The sequence below is a fragment of the Syzygium oleosum genome, unplaced genomic scaffold (genome assembly GCF_021117445.2).
Source record: "Syzygium oleosum isolate NSW1041296 unplaced genomic scaffold, Sole_v2.1 Sole_v2.52, whole genome shotgun sequence".
NCBI classification, from domain to species: Eukaryota; Viridiplantae; Streptophyta; class Magnoliopsida; order Myrtales; family Myrtaceae; genus Syzygium; species Syzygium oleosum.
The window spans coordinates 994048-1016307 of NW_026607536.1; the positions used below are offsets into that span (position 1 = coordinate 994048).

General features: G+C 39.8%; 1 protein-coding gene across 2 annotated transcripts; it reads right to left on the bottom strand.

Moving 5' to 3' along the window:
- Positions 1-2: 2 nt before the first annotated feature.
- LOC115679568 (transcription initiation factor TFIID subunit 1) lies at positions 3-16859 on the bottom strand. Of its 2 annotated transcripts, XM_030603182.2 has the most exons (21): positions 16448-16859; positions 16026-16132; positions 15236-15298; positions 15043-15088; positions 14100-14351; positions 13119-13234; positions 12569-12737; positions 10332-11430; positions 9252-9454; positions 8908-9145; positions 8334-8670; positions 6710-6925; positions 6438-6530; positions 5319-5525; positions 4909-5115; positions 4056-4539; positions 3530-3726; positions 3294-3377; positions 2167-2223; positions 951-2090; positions 3-589 (listed from the first exon to the last, which is right to left on the bottom strand). In XM_030603182.2, the coding sequence occupies exons 1-21, from the start codon at positions 16491-16493 to the stop codon at positions 236-238; spliced, it is 5715 nt and encodes a 1904-aa protein (XP_030459042.1). In that variant the 5' UTR covers positions 16494-16859; the 3' UTR covers positions 3-235. The 2 variants fall into 2 exon arrangements, with proteins under 2 accessions (XP_030459042.1, XP_030459043.1); XM_030603183.2 differs by lacking the exon at positions 16448-16859 and having other exon boundaries at positions 13119-13226; positions 16026-16104.
- Between the last annotated feature and the right edge of the window lie 5401 nt (positions 16860-22260).

A 22260-nucleotide genomic window follows, 5' to 3' on the forward strand; every position in this document is an offset into this window, starting at 1 on the left:
GATATAAGAACCTTTCCTCCTGTTATTTCTCCAATATGCATCTGAGATAATCATTCAGCAGAAGCCAAAATCTTTTTTAAGGATACAACAGGGAACAAACAACCTGACCTAGGGACAACCCCACAAAGTCGAGTCTCCTTAGAAGTTAGAAACCCACCCCATATGTACAGAAAAGGAGATGGCTACTGTAGAAATTTTGGAAGAGTAAAACTATACACATCCCTCCAGGCTCTAACTAATATTCAATGCCCTCTTCAGCTTCAGTCAAGCTCTCATCATTTTCATTTAACAAGTAGTCACATAACTCCAAAAGCTGATCCGCAAGTGGAGGAATCCCAGGATTGCGCCCATCGTTATATTTGTGGGCATTGAAGGTGATCTGCCACACGTCATGCCTAAAATCCTCGCGGTTCTTATACTCCATCCTCCTAACCTTCTCCCTAATTGTGGACAGATCCATTGGCTTATCAATGATGTCCAGATAGTCTGGAGCCTCTTTCCTGGGGACAGGTTTCAAAAAGAGATAAGAAACCTCCTGCCTGCCCCTTAGTGTCTCCACTATGCGCTCCAAGATGTTCATCAATCCAACCTGGAATAAGTTCCACAATTAAATAAGCACTCAGAAAACTGAGTCACCTGATGCATGGAATATGCTCCATATGAAAATCAGTATATCCAATTGGAAAGGGATCATCGGACCAGCAAATTGAAACAAAGATTTCATGTTCACTGGAACACAGCAATAAACAACAATTATCAAATCATCCACAAGTCATCCATGAATGGCATCAACTGGTCAATGCAGTTGCTCGTGATATGTAATCGCTATCGCTTACTGTCATGCAATTTTATCGAACATCCATTAAAGTGCAATATAGTTACCAGTAACAGTAGTTAAGCAACGGACTAAATAGAAATGAAAATCGGGTATGAAACAACAGAATGAGTACCTCCCCGCCTCTACGACGCTTCGTAGGTAGGGCATAGTCAGCACTTAACTTTCCAGGCTCAATAAGAGGCTTCCTCTTTGCTGTCCGGTCCCTTTCCAGCATCCTTTTATCGTTTCTTCTAGCCCTATAGTCTTCTAGGTACTCATCTCTAACTTCAGCCTTTTTCATCTTCTTCTGTTTCTTCTTTGCTTTCTCCCGCTCTTCCTCTTCCCTCTCTCGTCTTAATGACACTTCGTATTTTTCTATCTCAGCTAACTTTTCTCTCTCTTCTAACATTCTCATTTCTTCCATATACTGCCTCTTCGTCCTTTCTTCTCTCAATCTCTCCATATTTCTCCTCTTCTCTTCTTCTTCCCACCATCTTTTATCTTCCCGAGATTTCTTCTTTGATGACGACTCAGTAAAATAAGTCTTCTCTTGCGTTCTGTATCTCTCGAAATCTGACAGTTCAACTATTTTTTTTGTCTTTCTGTGCTCAAAATCAGCACTTCCTTCCTGACTGGCCTGGTCCAGGTCAATAACTTCTTTTGGCCTTTTGATAATTAATTTTTTGTGAGACTGTTCCTTTTCAATATCTGCCGGTGGCCTTATGACAATAGATGGCCTATGAGGCTCAATTTGTGCTTTATCTGTATCCACTGGTGGCCGAAATACAATAGAGGTCTTCTGGGCTTCTGGATGGACTCTATCAGCATCAGTTGGACGGCGTATCACGATAGAAGGTTTATGGGATTCAAGTTGTACATCTGCTGGTTTAGTTTTGCTAGAGATAACTATCTTATTCACCTTCACAGTAGACTTGTTCACAGCATCGACAATGGACATTGCCACTTGGTCTGAACTTTGGGTAGAACCCAGAGTGACATCATCAGAAGGCTTGTCAATCGATCCACATTTGAGCTTCAAAGAGTGAACTTTTGTTTTGGCGCCAGACTTCTGACCTTCTGTTGCTTCTGCCAGAGAAATTTTTGTTGCACTCTTAGGCATAATCTTCTTTGTCACAGATTTCTGTTGGGGAAGACTAGCAGGATTGACTAAACTTGACTTCCCCAATGCTTTATCGGGATCAACGGCTTCTGTCTGCGAATCGAGATCCTCTCCATACCTGGGGCAATTTTTGTTGGTTCTCATGTGTCCAAGCTGGACAAAAGAGAGAGACAAACATTACAACATTATCACACAACATAAATTTTCCACAATGGTTGAAGTCACAGACCTGTCCACAGGCCCCGCAGACAAAACTCTCTCTGGCTGATTTCTTCTCCTTAAAGATCTAACTCAAATTGGAGATCCAAATTAGATAGGAAGTAAAACAGGAGAACACACACTGAAGAAGTAGTGTCTTACAATAGATATAACATGTGTTGGAGAAAGAAGAATAAAGGTCCACCCTCACACATATAGAAACACACATCATGATGTGGTACATGACTGCCGAAGGATTAAATCTATAGATTGATTTTCATGGACATATCAGGTACGAATTTCAAATGTTGCAGAAGCAAGAAATAGCAAATGTACTAATGCTCGATATGTTGCAATTGTGTTGATGTGTTAGAGGCCCATTCTTTATCCCATCTTTCTTCAGATATATACTAGGAGTTCATATTATATAATAATTTAGATAAGCATGTTTATAGATTATTTCAAATGGGAGAAATATGCTATCTCTAGTAAATAAAATGAAGCCAAAGGTAAACATCAACAATCCATACACAGAGAAAAAAGAGATCTGCTCACATTTGCTCACTTAATATTCCATGAATCAAATATATGCGAGCATAATTTTGCATATGGATGGCTTCAAAAAAATTATGCCCTGGATTAGATAAAAAGAACATTTGTTATCTTGGTCAATCTAACAGCAAAAACAAAACACCCCATTCCCTCAACAATCTTGCTCCCACTGCCCCTTCACTTGCTGCCTTGGCAGATTCTTCTATCCGATCTAATAATTACAAATGAAGACTGCTGTGCATCCGAAAATGTTACATAATCAGGACACACATACTTCAAACTTGCAAATTTTCCTATTAGACGTAGGTAGTTTTCTTCTATTGCGAACTTTCATTTTCCAAAGTGTTGTGACAAGTGTTCTATTTATTTTTAATTATTTTACTAGTGCCCAAGGGAATTTCTAAATGAGAACTTTTCCCCCAAAAGCTATAATATTCACTGGATAGTGTCTTATCCAAGTGCAACAGCAACCCAAGCAACAATCTGTAAAAAACAAAATGGCAACAGGCACTCTTGCAAAAACAGATAAGACATTTCCTATCATAAGCGCAATCAAAGATTCATTAGATTACAGTCAAGGAAGAGATAGAACAAGTAACGACTTGCCTTCATTCCGTCACCCAATATTTTAATCTTCTTAGCTTTCACCTTCGTTGGGAAGTTGTTGTTTTTTGCTAGAAGAGCTTCCACCTGCCAAAAGATTTAATTATCAATCCAACCAATACTAGGGAGAGGGTTAACTCAAATTATGGGTAGAAAGTGAAATTTGACAAGATGTTAAAGAAAATGATCCATTAAAAGCAGGACTACGAATAAGGTCAAACTTTAAGACTAATGCTCACATCTTCTTGATCACCATGAATACTCGGTTTTGAACCATCACCAGCAACTGAGCTTGATACTTGTTTCACTACTTTCTTTGGTTTCTTGACGCGCTCTCCTTTCTCGGAAACAAAAACAGGTTGTGAGCCTAGAGCAGGGCCAAGTTCCTTCCGCGCAGCTCCAATCTTTTCTTTCTTTAGCAATTCCGTCTCATCTTCTGCATACCATTATTCAATCAGAAGGCTATATCTGTACCCAACATATTCTCTAGAGAAACCATGTTTATCATGAGCCAATCATCAAAGAACACCCTAATTTTTTATTATCAAAATTAAGAAAAATCGTTCCCAATGAATGGTACAAACAAGAACTCATGAGGCACCAGACATGCTGCAGAGGCATCAAAGAAATTGAAGTTGGCGCAGGGAAGAATGATCGTTCTTAAATTAACAATCAGCTAAGTGAATCGTCTTGTAAGCATCACATGTTAAAGCTTATTTTCTATAAATTGAGCAATTTGTAAGTAATAACTAACAAACATGATACCATCCATGAGCATCCTGCATAATTCAGCGGCTTCAGCAGCTTCATCTTGACCCTTTTCTTCAGCCTCAACCAGGCACGGATGCCTCCTCATTTTTAGTCCCTTGACAACATCAGATCTATCATGCTTGCGTTCATTAATTGCTTCATCCCCTTCAAATTCTTCTGCATCAAGCAAATTTTCTAGGTCCCCTGCAAAGGAATCTAGGTCGCTGTTGGATTCCGAATCGCTAGCACCTTCATCACCATCAATAGCTGTAAGAGACTGGAGTTGTCGATCCCAAATTTCCTGACATTTTTCTCGGGTTTGCTGCTGCAACTGAATAAAAGACATTCTCTGACCACGTGCATATTTGCTAATGGTCGTAGGGTCAACCTTAACTCCAGAAGCAGCTTGTTCGCTAGAAAGTTCACGGATCATCGCTATCCGATGCCACCTAGTCTGCTTAGCTATAATTTCATCAGGTACGTTGAATTTTAGAAGAACCTGCAATTCAAAAAGTAGTAAAACCTTAGAAGCACCAAAGAATCTTCAACTAGGACACAGGGAAGCGTAGTATAATTTGACTGGACAGAAGCACACAAACTCGAATCAGTTACTATTTAAAGATTTCTTAGGAGGTGTCTTTTCTTCAATGGAATTACCTGGACATTTTAGTGCATGGTGCAATACATAAGAGAAATACAAGTCATCTAGTAACCATACCCAATTTGCCTCCAATACACAGCAAAGCAAGACGACCATGACAAATCAAAATAAGGAAGGATTCAGGTAAATCCATAACAAAAGCATGAAAAAGTATTCAATGCAAAGTTGTCAAATGCTTCATCTCAATTTGTCACCAAGCATACAAACCTCTCGTGCAGCTTCCATGCTCAGTCTACGTAGATCAGCATCTGTGCCAGTAACTGTTGAACCTCCACGACCAGCAGCAGCTTTTTTCTTTGTCATTGCACTCGACATTGGTGCCTTTGGAGCAGCACGAACATAACTAAAACCAAGACCCCGGCCAGATGGATCGCCAACACCAGAGATTTCCAAACGCTCAAGATTTTCTCGAACCTGAAGAAGGTAACCAACAGATGATGAGTTAAAGTAAAAAAATAAAAAAGACAAAAGGGAGTAAAGTGCACCTGAGTCCCAAAAGTATAATGAGAACAGCAAATATCAACACATTAACTGAGATAAGTGCACCCGGGTCCCGGGCTGCAGAAAAGGAAGGACAAAAGCCTTTTGTATATTTCATCTATTTTGCAAAAAGTAACCTGGTTTGTACAGGCGACAAAGTTGCTACTCAAGTTCCATGGAGTAATTTGCAGTTCCCTCTCAATGTGTGATGCAGCAGCGAGGGCAATTGCCTCATTGGGAAGCTGACTCATTGCAGATGCAATTCCAGTTGGATGCATAAGTCTCCTGATTCCTAAATGTTTGAGCCTGTAAAGACCAGCTAGCATACTTTCATATGCACAGACCTAACACCAAAATGGAGCAGAAAATCAATACATCGGGAGCATTTGATTTCATAAGGAACACTTAAGAGGGGCAGTTAATACAGTGTTATAGTACTATAAAGTCATACTTATGGGTTAAAATTACTCGCACACTTGTCTGACTTCCAAGTGCAGATGAAAGACGAAGCGATTGATCAGCACAGGTCATATCGATGGCCAAATAAAACAAACACAGGTCACATCAGTAATATCCACACAAAACAGCACATCATGAAGAGCAAGAAGGTGCTAAAACATGCAGACTTATGAACCATTAGACAGAACTGTGCCACGTGCCAACAATCTTCCACTGAAAAAATAGTCTTGGCTCACCTACCCAACTTTCTCAACATCAAATAGCAGTTAGAAAGGCTTCCATTTTGATCCAACTCTGAGATATGCAGATGCCAACAAATGTTTAAGAGTAGATGGCATTACTATAGATGGGATGCCTGTATATGTGACTTGGAGATAAGTTTGGATGTGATTGATCTATTCACATTCAGATAAGTTGAAATAAACAAAGAACCCTTCAGTTACTGAGCATACTTTTACAGGTGCCATATTCATAAATTCAGTTCAGTCACTTCACAAAGAACAGAAGCTTGGATGGTAAACCTCCGATTATAATCTATTTATTACCTACCGTCCATCAGCATAAGATACATCTCCCCACTAGCGAATTATTCACAAATCTAACCCAACCATCAGGCAAAAAGTTCTGTTGATAGATGAATTTATCCTACAGTTCTGGTTAAAACTCACTATATCTATTAAAACATGCTGCTTCACCATCTCTTCCTACTCAATCTTATGCATGAACTTCAAAGATGCAAACTCAAACACATTATTCGCTTCAAGGGAAGCAGAGACAATATAGAAAACAACTCTTACCTTCTCTGGTGGCACTAATTTTCTCAATGCTTCTTCTGATGGAATGTGGAAATTGGGCCTCATTTTCCAAATCCATTCCCCATTTGAACCCCTCTGTCATGTTCATGCATAAAAAAGGACTACAGTCAGGGAAGAAACTGCAAGTTCAGAGTACAGCAACGGCAGGAAAAAGAGCCAAAAACAAGCATTTATATAAGTATATAATAGACAAATTATACATCAACCAACAAAGTCAGGAACATTCCAAAGTTTTGGTATTGATGCAAAACTACCTTCAACTCAGCGCATGCGTGCTTTTTCAATCTATTACGGACAAAGGCTTCAGACAGGTTTAGGAACTGTGAGGACAACTCATCTGCACGTACATAAGGAGCTACGCCACTTTTTTTAAGGGCACGAAACTGTCGAAACATGTAAACCAGTACTCTTTTCATGAGAAAAGATTGCAGGTCTTTTGTTCCTGGAGACATAACTTCCGTGAGAGGCTCCTGCAAGTGTGGGAACAAGATCAGATGACTAAAATCAGTCTCCCCCGTCTACCACGAACCCTATTGTCTAGATGGAATTTTATTAAATTAAGCAACCTACCGTGAGATAAATTCAAGGAGATGCAACATTGTTTCACAAGCAACATTCATCAACAGTCTATCTGTGACCACATCAAATAGAGATTCTACCTTCAAAAGCTCTCCTATTCCTTTCAATGCTAAAGATGACCGAACAAAAAAAGACTTAGCAAGGCCCACATTAATGCTATTTGCCTGGCTGTATTTTACAATACAGGAAGTTACATGCCTTCGAAACTTCTAAGAACATTTAGCTCAGTTTTCCTTTCTTACTCACACAGTACATCTATTCGCCACTAAAATTCCTCTGTCATCGAGATTTTCGAAACAATTGCACTCCCAGTTAGCTTCCTCTAATTTAAAGAAAGTTTCTAATAGGATTTGCCTCCGCAAGATAGCTAACCAGAAACGTAACTCGATTGTCTTAGATAGTGCGCTAAATAGCAATCTTAAGTATTTGTAAATCTTCAAACTTCTCCCAGCTTTTCCCCCATGATCACCAATTGAACTGACAACAAAATTCTCACACCACTTGCCTTTTCTCCATAAATGAATTATTTTGAAATATGACACTCTTGACATCTCATCATCCATAAGTTTTGCACTGAACCATTTTCAATCTTCTATCTTATCCTTTTCAACATTATGGTCGAGTCAAAAAAATTTCTTTGATCTATCCACAGAAAACGAGCACAAAAGACAGAAAATAGGAACTTTTAAATTTAAAGAGAAGTCAAGGATAAACATTAAACTGGCAAAGGAGACTATATTGACATTTCTTCGACATCCAGCATGTTTTGAACACACAGCCAAACTCTTTGCCACACTGACAAAATGTGAATACAAATTTTTGAAGGCTCGCATTTGCAGATAACTCTCTGACCCTAATTTTGCGTGTCCGAGACATGATTTTAACATGTTTCAATGTGATCTTTAAAAAACACACATATAATATGTTTTGTGCAGAGACCTTCGTATTTTTCGATAGCATATTAACTTAATTACAGTGTATAGAGCCAGTACCACAGTTACAGTGGGACAGCCAGTAAACCTCAAAAGCACATCAGCACTTTATATACATCTCAAGAAAAAGTGAATATGCTAGAAAGCTGATACATAGCGTATATATGACAAAGAAAACAGAATTTATTTCCCACACAAGTTATAGTTGATATCCACAGACCAGCAGCAAGGACATAAAACACACACCATAAACAATTATATCTACCTCATTTTAAGTCAAAGAATGATTAGAAAGAAAGACCATCATAACTATAATTAATAAAAAAAAAGCACCCAAGAAAGAGTATCATTAATTTTTAGGACAGACCTGTTGTCCTACGACATTTATCCTGTCAATCCGTCTAATAGAAAGCTTCCCTTTCGCAGAGCGAATCAAAAGATAGTCAGTCGAGGACACCTTGTGGGGAAATACAGGTGCTCTATACATGTTTGTTTCAACAGATGACTGCGCACAACCAGGTTTTATGTCTCCAAGGAAAGGGGATTTATCAGTAGAATCTAGTACCATCACAGTCCCCAAACTCCTGTTTTCACTACGTAAAAAGATGCCATTTTGATCACTTGGGGCTGTTTTCTGATAGTATGTGCAAAGTCTTGCACCCATCCCTGGATTGCTCAGCAATAGGGGCCTTTCCTCGCAATACCTACATTTTTGCTCAGAGAAGCATCATTTTAGAACTTCAATCACCAAAAGAGAGTCAGAATAAGCACGCGCTGAAGAAGAATGGTCTCAAAGGAACTATTTTATATGACAAAAACTTCCTTCAATTGCATCCATGGAAAAGCATAGCATCAATCATTAAACAGTGGGCTGAATAAAAGAAGATGGTATAATAGACAAATAAATATTCTTACATAAATACTAGCTTCCAGTCACTTACTCCATTAGAAACACATGGCCATCTTTCACAGAGAGCTCAGATTTCTTCTTGAATGCACCAGGAGGACGCAGTGACTTATTCTCACTAGGAATCTTCTGTGCCCTTGGCAGCAAATGTAAATTTGTACGTACAATATGTATCAAGGAATTTGGCTGGACATTTTGATCAGCAAGAGATTTATGATCATCAAGTTCATTTCCACGGTAAAAGATCTTCACTGGTTCAGATAGCTTAAAATCTGTAAGAAAAAAATGAGCTCAATTTCTACAAACAGAGACATTTGCAAGATGAAAATTGGGTACATTCTCAACCCTGAATAGAAATAATGGCAGAGAGATTAAAACCTAGCTTCTTTGAAGCCTTTGTCTTGATTGACGAGATAGTCTCCTCAGCGTCAACATGAAGTTTACTTCCTTTGCCCCCCAAGCTCTTTACTATAATCTTCATTGGCCCTTGAGTAGATAGCTTTCCTTGCGCCTTAACTGCCACCTCATTGTCGTACGGATACCAAAGAGCTTTAGGTCGATGAAAATTGGCCACATCTTTACTGCAAACAAGATCAAAAGGACATACAAGATATGAATCTCAAAGTTAACAGGTAACGTTAACACGACAAACATGACACTAACCATATGCAATCACACCAGAATGGACAGATGGATCTTAGAACATGCATCAAACAAACAACTGACAGCCTCATTTAGGAGATAATTTGAAGCAGAAGTCTTCAAGAAAGGTAAATTATAGCCAGTGCATTTGAACATCCAATGCTCTGAGCACTTTCACACGCTACTCCTAAATTGTTTAGGAACTTGCATTAATGAAGACTAATAACTTAAACTGCCCATAAAACCTACTTTAAAAAAGGTTCGACAACATGAATGACCAAATGCGGACACATCATATTGTTAGACCGTAAATATCAATTATCAGCCTATGCATTCGATAATCATTTTATGGGGCGTAACAATATACAATTGTAGAAACTTATAGTTTTAAAAAAAAAGGAAAAGATTGAGTATAATGGAAATAATGAAACAGGTATCCGCTCACACAAGACCTTCCATTTGAATGGGGCTGGGCATTACAACATTAGACAACAGGTCATATTAGAGATAAGTATAGATACTGAATTAACCTACAGATATCTGTGCCATCAACAAAAGACCAAGCTTTTGGTTCAAGAAAAGCTTCAGCAAGGCAAGATCAGGACAAATAGTCAGATAACCTATTCAAGAACTTCAAATAAAAAAATGATAGGACAAAGGACTGATGTTGGTTTAAATCTATGAAAACGGCTCGATAAAAATCCAAATATAGATAAGTATCTTGACGCTGAACGCAGAACAATCATATGATGTTCCATAAACAAGCAATAGACCAGACCCAAGGAATCCTTATGAACCATAGCAACTCATTCTTACTTGCTCAACTTTAGTTTCATTGTCTCCAACTTAAGGGCGGGTGCTGAATGATATACTTCACCACCATACGAAATGCGTTTTTCAGAGCTAGTATTAAGCTGTTGAGACGATTTCCTGTTTGAATAGAAAATGTCATTGGCAATGTCAAACTGCCAACTAGAGAGTCCACCATGACTGATCAGCTCAAGAGAATCATGACTAATGGGTTCTGGAGATCGACTCATCACCATAGCCCCTGCATGAAGCCAAAAATTGTTGCCATCCTTGTCATCTAAAACCTCAAAAAGCATACGTCCATCTTGGAGATCAAAAATAAGCTTTGGTTTTGCAATTGAAACATTAGGCTCCCAACTTATCTCATCAACCCAGGACCCATCCAGAATGCGTCTATTCTGCAACGAGATTTTGCTAAATTGTGTTAAAGCATCATGCTGAAGCTGCTCTTCTGTGCTTTTATCCTCCAAACCATCTCCATGGCAAAATTTATCCATTTCCAAATGAGATTCTAATCTCAGAAGTTGGGGATGGAAATCCTTTCTGGAAAATACAAGATTGGAACATCTCAATGTACTGTTTGATCCGATGGAAACCAAAGTAGCAGGACACCCGAATCCATCTGTCTTCTCAATTTGGGATATTTGATGCCCTAATTTAAGATTTTCTGATCCAATTTGTGGCCCAGAAACTCCATTGACCGAGTCTCCTAAATCAGCTCTGCGTAGGTCATGGTTTTCAGCAGAATTGTCAGGGCTTAGAGGACAACCATCCCAGAGGATGCTATTTTCCCAGTCTTGCTGACCAAGAGGATAGAAATTAGGACTTTGAGGCAACTGCCAAACTGTTGAGAGATCTATTGTTAGATCCTCTTTCATAGGTCCTCCACTAAGAAAAATGTCCTCGTCAGCTCTCAGAGGAAATCTGCCTTCACCGTGCCTAGCACCATATTTTTCAAACCGTGTATCACCATCGGTATTGCCCAATATATCATCTTGGACTTCTTGTGCCAGTTTAAGGGATGAAAAACCTTGACCCAAACCTCTTAAGAAAGCCTCTTCATCTTCTTCCACGGCATGAGAAGCATCTGCAGACTTAAACGTCTCTGAAAGGAGGTGAAAGAAATTCAGAACAAAATGTGAAACCAAAATCACTCCCAATCCTAAGAACAAGCATGAAAGACAAAACAAAGAAAGTTTACAAGGGAAAGGAAGAAAGACTTCTAACAAAGAAAGGAATGAACCTCCCAGCCTAATTGAAGAGAAAGCACAAAAAACAATCAAACCGTTCATTAAGGACCATGTATAATACCATCATGAGATTATTTCACTGTTCTTTTGTACTGAAGCTGCAGTGGTTTCTCAAAACTCTCCTATTCTTCCTTCCAGACACACCCCCCCCTCTTCTCTTTTCTCCTTTCCAGAAGAAGAAGAAGAAGAATAAGTAGTCTACTTTTATCTTCTTTACTTACAAAACGTAAATGCTGCAGGCCTTTAGCTCCTCTCCACACTTTCTCATGTACCGCCAGCAGAGGTGATTAAGATATATGACTCCTCCAAGAACAAACACAGTAATAGGATATAATCTATCATAGTCTATAGCACTCCAACAGTCTAAAGAGCAGCCCCAACAATGGTTTTAAGTTGCTTTGCAGTTCCCAATGAGATCAGCACGTATAGAAACAGACAGAACAATGTTGGAGTGGCCATGGCTCCAAGCTTCACTCTTTCTTCTGCATTTGAATAGCTTTGGGCTGCTTATATCTTGCTTTTTATGGTACCTTTTCTCTATGTAATACCTACACCATGGGTTGGTTTTACCATAATCTCCTTTAATTTATCACGCAGTGCACATTTAGCCAGAACCAAATCAACGACATGAAGGAGATACATGCATCAGAGAACAGAGATAAATCATCAAGAAAGGTCACAGATGCTTCTCTTCCGATTCTTTCTAAATTTTCCTTCCGTTATTCTTTTGTGGATTTGAGTGATAAAAGAATTAGAAATTCTCTTCTGCTATAGCCATTGTATATCATTCTTTTTGGTTTTGTTATTTATTACTGCCTTTTCTTTTGTTGGTTTGCACATGTCCAGTACACAACTGTCGGTTTCGTATTTGTGCTGCTTGGTGCCAAAAAGAGTAACATAACCAATAATTGGACATAGGGAAAACTTTTTTTTATCGGCAATTGCATAAAGGGGAATATTCGAGGAACAGATTACAATTCATCAGCAAAATACCTTTGTGGACCGAGGTCTTGTGATCCCTTCTGTAGCTTTTCTTTGAAAACTCATGAATGCCAAATATTTGCGAAAACCGTAAAATGACCATCCCATTTTCAATACACAGAACTGGTAACAGGGAAGAAGCTTTATCCTCCGGTGGCTCCTCATCAGCTTCAGCTATCTCCTGATGTGTGCACAAATAGTTCAGTTGAATATAACTTAGCCAATAACAACTATGCTGGGAAACACAGCAGAGCCCTTATGAGAGATGTCAATAAAGCTGCTTGATTGCAAAGCTTTTATAAAGCTTAATTCACGACTTCAACAAAGCATTACTTAGAATAGAAGATTTATGATGTGCTTATTATATAGGCTTTGCTCCAAAGAATCAATTTTTAACTCAACAAAAAGCAAGAGACAAGGATTTGCGAAAGGAATGTGAGTATACAAAAGATACAAAATTTCATCAATCGCCACAATGAAAGACATCCGAAGAGCAGTAGTCTTGTAACATGGAAGGGAAAACTTCAACTCTATTATAAGCAAATTAAACACCCAATCTGACCTGAAATTCTTCAAAAGAAGCAACTGGACTTTCATTACGTGGAGAGGCATGGCATTGCTCATGCTCAGCGGAAATACTGCCTTCAGAGCAAACTGCAGGACTTGCAGCCTGCACTTCTGAAGGAAGAATGTCATTATTACCAATCTTATTATTCACGAAAGGTTAAGAATTGAGACATAGACCATCCAAAAGGTTAAGACACATATCAACCAACATCTTACTGTAATAGCTGTGATCAATAGAGATTGATTCTCCATTTTAAGTACTATCAACAATTCCCATTTACTTACTGAGCTACAAATTCATGAATGATGTGGTCTGAAACCAAAAAATTAACACTTCAGACATGATGTCAAGGCACCAATAACATTTCCAGTTCAGACATAATGTCAAGGCACCAGTATTTCCAGGTACCCTCCTGTAACTCTAAGTAGCATCATCAAAAAGGTAACCTCTTGGATGTTATAGGTTTAAGGACGTTGTCAATTCTCAGTTTTCCTTCAGAATGGCACCCAATAACCATTTCAGAGAAACAAACCATGCTAATGTTGCATTTGATATAAAAGCATGGTGTAAATGATGAACTCTTTGCTTTATTGTCATCTTTCTGCAAGAAGCAAGGAACCAGACATTCTAAAGGAATATAAATCATCAAACTGATAAAAAAATAACATGCTCATTTTCTTAAAACCTAGGTGACAACCCTATACTATTTGAATTAGCATTCCTCACTTTTCTCCTGATGTTTGGAATCCAGAAGTAGTGGTAAGCATAAAATACGTTACTAGGTTCCAAAACTCATAACAAATAGCTTCAGTTGTGTAATTTATACCATACTTGAGAAAGATGACTCACAAAGTAAGAAAGGACGGCATAGACCAATGCATGTGGAGTATATTTTAATGATCGCACCCAAATGAATCACAGTGAGAACAAGCATCTTTATAAGGAACTCATAATGTAATGTGGCGCATAGCAAACCTGATAAAGTAGTTTGCATTGCATCTTTATCCACCAACTCCTGCTCTTTCTCATTTTCCTCATCCTCATCATAATTTTCATCGTCATATACTGAAGTTCTATCATACAAAGTAGCAAAAGGAACTTCGGCAGATAAGTAATCCTTCTCTGGAAGCAAGTTGTCTTCCTCGCTGGCAGCTTGGATCTCTGGACCCTCGTACTGCTCCTCAATATCTTCATAGTCAACAGCATCTTCAGCCTTCTCATCGTAATCTGGTGGCAGAAGGACCCAAAAGAAATCAGAAGAAATGGCTGAAACTACACCAACATACAGACAGATGAAGCCATAGGAGTCCTGATCTACAGAAAGATATGCATAACAGACCCAAAAAGTTAACAGAAAATTCACTGCAATTGTGACAATAGAATGAATTGTAAGGCCATTAAATGGCGTATGCAAGCAATATGGGATACTATAACCATCATGGAAGAATTATTTATACAAAAATGTGCTTTCAATTGACCAGACATTATAACTTAAAAAGGAGAAAAAGGCACCCCCACCATTAACATACACTACTGGGAAAAAAAGGGTCCCTGGAGCACAGGTTATCCAAATTAATGATATGGGGATTCAACTGCAACAACTATTGATTCCCTGATGAATCTTCATCCAGTCAATTAGGAAATAAAGAACAATCATAAAGCATATTGTAGAAAAAAATCAGTCAAACAAATTTCCAGATTGACAACATCATGAAAGTATCCCAAGCTGTAAGATCAACAGTGAGTTAGAACCACTGGTCCAACCAAAGTTTCAATTTTCGTAGTGTTGAAGATAGAACATGTAACTTCTACATTAGTAACATAAGATGCTATTTTTGTCAGAGATCCTTCAGAAACCATCTACTGACTTCGGAGTCATCAAATCAAACCAAGCAAAAAGGGAAAAAAGAAGAATCACCTTGTTCGGCAGCATCAACAGGTGTTCTTGGTGATTTTACAGACAACTGAAAATCAACAGATTGTTAGCTCATTGAATTCATGAAATAGCTTAAATTGCGAGCATGATAAGCTAAGACATTAGAGTAAAACTCTTGGAATCCATTCTTAACAAAGCTTAAACAAATTCATGCAAAGCATTAAAACCTCCATACATCAATATCAGCCAAAGATGGACCAAGCTTGTCAGCCAACGCTGCAAGATGCTCCTTTGCATCCTGCAATATAAAATAAATATGATAAGTAGAACATACAGCGCCCAGGAGCATGTTATATATGTACCATATAAAAGAGAGGCTGTTATCTCTGACAAATTATTTTTAAGCAAGCAGTAGAATAGCAACACTCTACTTGCGGCATTTGAGCTACATAATTATCTTACGTTACTTATTGCCCCATATGCGACACGCATAAAGTGCACGATAGCCATGAAAGCAGGTTTATGAGACACTAAATTACATTTACCCCTATTATGCACAGAAAACATGCTCAAAAGGAAGCTTGCTAACACTTGCATAGATGCCACAAGATCGAATGTTTAGCTCTCCATTTGGTAATGCACCTATACTTGAGCTGGCAAGAAACTATCCAACAAAATCTACTCAAGTCCACAGCCAGGAAGTTTGGATATCTACAGCCGTCGTCTGTCCAGAATGCACTCAAGCGGCTTCGGATATTCATTTACACAGGACGCAAGGAGTATGACATAGAATACTTCAGCATTAAATTATTCCAGCTAGAGCGCACCACAGCCACCCATAATTTATCAAGATTAGTCAAATAAAAGCTCCCGGCCACCTCTAACAAATTAAAAGCTCCACCCGGTAATCTTACTGAGCTCAACCACACCTGCGTCAGGCGCAAAAGCATAGATGCAATGTATTCTTGGGTAGGCTGCCCACGTTCAAAAGATGCACGCAAAACAATGATATCGAAAGAAATCACCTCATCAAGATAATCAACGTCGAGGTCACCCGAGTTATCCACATTCCCAAACATAAACCCCAGAAAGCGGTTGCCGCTCCCGCCCTCTTCATATTCCTCCTCGTCATCTGTCATGTCATTTGAGGCAAATCATCACCTTATATGCGACAGAAATTGAAAGAAATTCACCCGAAGAAAAAACAATCATTTCAAGATTGACAGATAGCGCGAGCAAAGTTCACTTCTTTCACCAGACTACTGCGTCTTCAACTTAGGTATTTTCGACCCAAAAAACAAACAAAAAAAAAAAACTTAGGTATACGGCAAACGCACTCGCAATAAAACTCTCTGTCACACAGTATTCCGCATATCATGCAATCCGCATGAGGGGATACATAATGAACAGTTAAAAATTCCATTGCGGAAGTGCAGAATCGGCATACCATCATCTCGACTGTCTTCCGAAGCATCCCCAGAATCGTAACCCATATTCACGACACCGAGGCCCCGATGCAAGGTGCCCGTAGCTCAGAGTGGTTTTCAGTGTTTTCGAGGGCCTGCTCAAATCAATTCTCACGACCGTTCGCACTTCTCTCTCCCCGTCCCGATCGATCGCCGGCCGACAGCTGATCAGCTGAATCGCTGGTGGTTATTTCGCCGCCGGCAGCGAACGACGGTCGACGAAGGCTCGCCGGAAGTGGTGACTGGTGGGAGCTCGTTTCCACGCCGCCGTTGGCGTCGAATCGAGGAGGGCACAGGGGGCGTCGATCTCTGCCCTCGGCTATGGCGGAGGCAGGAGGAACGAAGGAGATGACATTTAAGTTATAACAGAGGAAGAGAAGAAGGACCGTAAAAGTGAATGGAAAAACAGGGGTTATATATAAAGGAAAAATATCCCACTCCATGTATTTGACAGGTGATATATTTCGATTTAAGAAATACCGGTTCTTATTTTAAATATTCATGTCAAAAGGCTATGAACTCAAACCTATTTGCATGATTTTCATCTATATATTGCATCTTATCCATATTATCGATGTTAATTTACATACTGTCTGAAGTGATAAACAATAGTTAATTTAAATATTCATGTCAAAAAGACCATGAACTCAAACATATTCTCCTGATTTTCATCTTTTAGGAGCTTTTTTCATGAAAACTAGACGTGCCTTTAAGAACATATAGATTAAAAATATATACGCCTTTTTATGTTATTTAAATCTTATATTTAGGTTAGACATTAAAGTTTAAGTGAAAATGCCGTCAAATAAAGAAAATAAAAAAGCAACAAATATATACAAAAACCAAGCATGAGTTCAGATTTTTCATATCTAGTAGAAATTGTATTTTCAAGGAAATAGAAAATTGGAAATACTTTATTTTCATTTGTAAGTCTAATATGGGTCAAGACGATTTGCCTTTTGAATTGAATTTTCTAACCCGGTTTAACGTTTTTTTTGCTTTTGCACTGACTAAGCTTAGGCTTTGTATATGACCAAAAAATAAAGCTTAGGCTTTGTATGTTTGGGTGTGTAAAAATAGTAGCAATATTTTTACAGTTAGATTAACAAACAACAGTTAACTTCACTTTTCTTGAATTAGTTAACAGTTGGAATGCCCAATGAAATATCTCTTCTTGATAGATCATAAGAGATCATAAGTTCCACCTCATTAATATCTATAATTTAATAAATCCGATATAACGAAAAACTAACTCATTAAAAGGTAATTAGATACACAATGATTGAAAAACGGCACCTATATAAAGGGAAAATCATAAATGATTTGAAGGGCAACGTGGAAATTGACGCCACCGACCTATTCGATACATGTTGAAGGTAAACGTTAGCTTATTTAGAAACATGCCGTGATTAGAATATGACATGACGTTGGTATCGGTTCCATAAAACTTTACAAGAAAAACTTTTAGATGAATTTTATCGATTATGTTTTATCACTTCTATTCCTATTTCCATTCTTATATCTAGGCCGAATCTGCTTATCGTCAATCAAATTTTTAAAAGCAGGTTTGAATTCCCGAAATCCTCTTCGGACCTTTCGCAAACTTAATAATGTGATGAAGTCATCATGGATTTTTTTAGAAGAAATGCCCAAAGTAAATTGAGGTGCTAAAACATTCAATATAATGGAGCCGAATCACTTAATATTTTAATTGGAAAATTACAAAAACCATCTTCAATTTTACTTTGCTATATCTATGATTATCATTTCAAAATCAACAATTATCATTCTCACTTTTTACAATAAATTTCGAACTACATCTTCCGTCTACATATAATTTACCAAATTGTCATTTTGTGTTCCCAAGCTTGTTCCCATCTCTAAAAAATTCAACACTTTACCCAAACTCTCTTCCCATCGGACGGACTTGTAGCCTTACCCAGCCACTGCTACGTCTCCCCCTCCATCTCCTTCTCCTGTGCCCCCCGCCATTGCTTCTTTGAAGGCCGTCATTGACTTATGCTCCGTTTGTTTCGTAAAAAATATTTTCCTCATTTGCCGGCAGTTGAATCCCTTAGAAAAATGAGCCAACGTAAAACATACGCTTAAATTCAAGAATGATTTTCTCTTTAAAAAGTCGAAAATCATTTTCAAAAATATAACTAAATATTAACGCTTGAACCAAAGATTCTACGCTTAGGCACAGAAAACCTAATAGTTATTCTCAATCCCCAAAGTCTAGGATCGGATCCCCCGTGCCCAACTTGAGTTCAGGTCCATTGAGCCCAGGCTTGGGACCACTATGCCAGTGCCTGGGCCATTGAGGCCTCGGTGCCCGAGCTTGATGACCTAGCACTCAGGCCCGAATCCACAAAGGTTGAGTGCGGGACCCTAATACCCTTGCTTGGATCCCCAGCACTTGGCCTTGGATCCACAAAGGCCGTGCCTAGGTCTCCGATGCTTGGGCTCAGGTTGCCAGTGACCGTGCCTGGATCCCCCGAGCCCGGGCCTATCAAGGCTAGGGCCTGGGTCCCTAACGGTTGGGCTTGAATCCATCGAGTTGTAGCTTGAGTCCCGGAGCCGTGCCCGAGACCCCAATGCTTGTACCCGTGCCTGTATTCCACACAAGCCTTGGGGTTTCGAGCACGTGCACCGGGGACTCGAGCATGAGCATCGAGGACTCAGGTTCGACACCAACAACCCGGGGACTATTGTCAGGGACTCAAGCACGAGGTACTAGCATCCTAGGCCTAGCCTCCATGGACCAAGGCTCGAGTGTCAGGGACCTGAGTCTGAGCACCAAAACCATTGCCTAGGCCAAGGCAACGAGGTCCCGCACTCAGCTTTTGTGGACCAAGGCCTGGCTGCTAGGGATCTGGGCATGAGAACCAAGGTTTCGAGCCCTACTTCTGTGGACCTAGGACCAGTGCATGTGCTCTTGCTCAAGATTCAAGTGCCCGTGCTTGGGTTCCCGACGCTTAGGTCGAGATCCATCGAGGTTGGACCCAAGATCCTAGTGCCTGTGCTTGGTTTCCCAGTTGCTCGTTGCGTAAGTTACTAGAACTTGAATAATGTATGTGTATTTGGAAAAACAAATTAGATTTTCCTTTCCAAAGGACGAAAAGTACTTTCCAGATCTTTTTGGAATTTCAACTAAATACCAGAAAATATTATCATTTTTCTAGAAAATGACTTGTTGAAAAACATTTTTAAGAAATGTAATGTCTTCTACTAAATAAATGAAGCCTAAGATTTGAAGCCAGTGAAGGTCGATTTGCCAACTAACGGCCATTGCAGAGGTCGCGTGGCTCATAGAGCCTGTCACAGAGGTTCGTGGCTGGCCACGACCGTCCAATCTCGAGGCAATCTCGCATGACCTTGGCGATTGCGAGCTGTGGGCTCAAGCTGAGTTCGCGTAGCCTTACCGTCACGAGCCGCGAACGATCTCATAGACAGAGATAGGGTTGCGAAGAGAGACGCGGGCGAGGGCGAGGGCGTCGTCATCCATGTCGATGAGAAAATGCGGGAGACATTCTATGGACGTTTAGCACATTCGTCGTTAGGGTATACTGCGTTATTGGCTTACTCGTTATGAATGGACGTAAAAGTAAAGATTATAAACATACCACAGGTTCAAGTGCCTATATCAACATATAAATTTGGTTATCTGCTCGTACAAACATTTTAAGGTTTTGAAAAGAGTAAAATTGCGCACTTCATTGTTATTCGTCGTGTTCCCATGCCTTGTTCCTTGAATTCCATATATTAAATGTCTTTCTCTCATCCTTTAGGCTTTCCCTTTGCACATATTCATTTTCCCGTCAGTTCTCGTTTGAAGTAATCAAATTTCAAACTTGAATGAACGTTGTTTTGCATGCGGAGATATACAAAAACTTTGCATGGAAAATCGAAATAATGGGTAGTGAATTAAGGGGCAATAGTATGAAACAACAAAGATCATGAAGAGAAAGAACGACTACCTCCAGACGAGATCTAATTAGTATACATCACAGAAGTGCGTGAAACAGTACACAACCATACAAAAGCAGCGGAGAAGCGCAATATCAGCTAAGAGCTGACAGAAGTTCTGGCCTACATACGCAGCTCAAATGAATAACGCAATAGCAAGAACCAACGGTCTATGGATAAGTAGTGTCTGAAACATATGAGATGTCATACTCCTCATAAACTGAAGAAGATAACCCAAAGCACCCTGGCTCGATTATTTTGATGGCGGTGGAGAGAGGAAGGGAATGGACGGGAAAGTGGTCGGGATGGTGGTGGGGATCGAGGGAAAGCTGCTCGGAAGTGGGGGGAGAGAGACCTTTGGGACGGTTGGCATGGCGGGCAAGCCGGCTGGCAGCGGAGGGAGCGAAGTGGGCAGCGTCGGCAGGGAAGGCTGGGTGGTGGGCAGTGTCGGCTGCGGAAGAGTAGTTGGGAGGGTGGGCATTGGCGGCAGTGCAGTGGGTTTTGGGAGAGACGGCAAAGTGGGGATGGTGGGCAGGGTCGCCGCGGCCGGTGGTAGAGTCTTGTCCACGAGATGGCGTGCCGCTAGCCCACCGTCGAACAGCGCCAGCGCAACCAGCATTGCGAAGACGACCTGGCTGTGAGATGCCGTTGGAGTGAAAATTTGGTGATTCTCAAGGGATAGATCAAGCTTCGCTTTGGTTGGAGAAGAAGGTGCAATGGGGGATCTCTATTGTCAACTCAAATGTGTGATTTGACGATGGTGCGTAGGGTGCATGAGAAAGGCGTTTATAATACGAAGGTGGGTCCTTCGTGATTGGTTTTTAATCGATGGTAGGTGAATGATCGGCCATGTGTTTGATGAGAAAATGTGCAAAGACATTCTCTGAGATTTTCAAGTTTTTGGTAGTTCACCTTCACCCTCCTTCCCTGGTATAGTTGAGAAAACAGTTGACAGTTTCTTAACAAGTTTTATTTTTTTTTTCAAAAGAAAAAGGGGATGTTCCATCATGACATAAGTTGCTTAACTATGTGGCCTACAGCCATCTAACTTGGTAATTTCCAAGATTATGCTAATCTTTTTTTGTTCACTTTTATTCCTTGCATTTATGATATTTCTTTTGCACCTTGAGATCAAGACACTTAATTCGTATAAATAGCTACCTGAAATGATAATTAATTGTGTGCCCGGCTCTCAAAGTTGTAACGTAAAGAGACTATTTCCACCGCCGATATATAGAAGATAAATTCTTTTTTTTTTCCTTTCCAGTGAAGTATGGTGGTTTCTATATGTCATGGTCGCATCAACTTGTTGACTCTTAGGGTTTCCACATGTTGACCTTGCGTTTATGAAGTGGCGGGGATATTCTGGAGCCCCCCTTTAGTGGGTAACTCATGTAATCAACTTCGTAACAGATCATCGGTTAAAGAAGCTCTCGTTGCATCTGTACATTCGATGGATGTGAAGTTATAATAGAAATTATTGCTATGACTTTGCACTAAGGACTAATCTGTATGAAGTAACAAAACTCACACCTGTGGATAAAACTGCGCATTTATAAAAGGGAAAAAACCACCAAAAACCCCAAACTTTGCCATCTATGACATATTTACCCCGAACTTTTTTTTGTGACACCAAAAACCCCGAATTTGCTTTTTGTGACACATTTACCCCAATGTATTTAGTCCATGGGCATTTTCGTCTTTTTTGCTTTTTCTTTTTTTTTTTCTTTTTTTTTCCTTTCCGGCGAGGGTCGCCCATCGCCGGATCCGGCAGTGAGGGCCCTCGCCGGCGCCGAGCGAGGCGGCCCTCGCCAGATCCGGCGAG

Bases quoted from the DNA above. Each gene is read 5' to 3' on its own strand.
- LOC115679568 (XM_030603182.2), bottom strand. From the start codon at position 16,493: ATGGGTTACGATTCTGGGGATGCTTCGGAAGACAGTCGAGATGATG. The intron at 8,671-8,907 runs GTAAGTGACTGG...GCAAAAATGTAG, and splicing joins GGCCATGTGTTTCTAATGGA to GTATTGCGAGGAAAGGCCCC. The intron at 5,116-5,318 runs GTTACTTTTTGC...TACCTTCTTCAG, and splicing joins TTGTCGCCTGTACAAACCAG to GTTCGAGAAAATCTTGAGCG.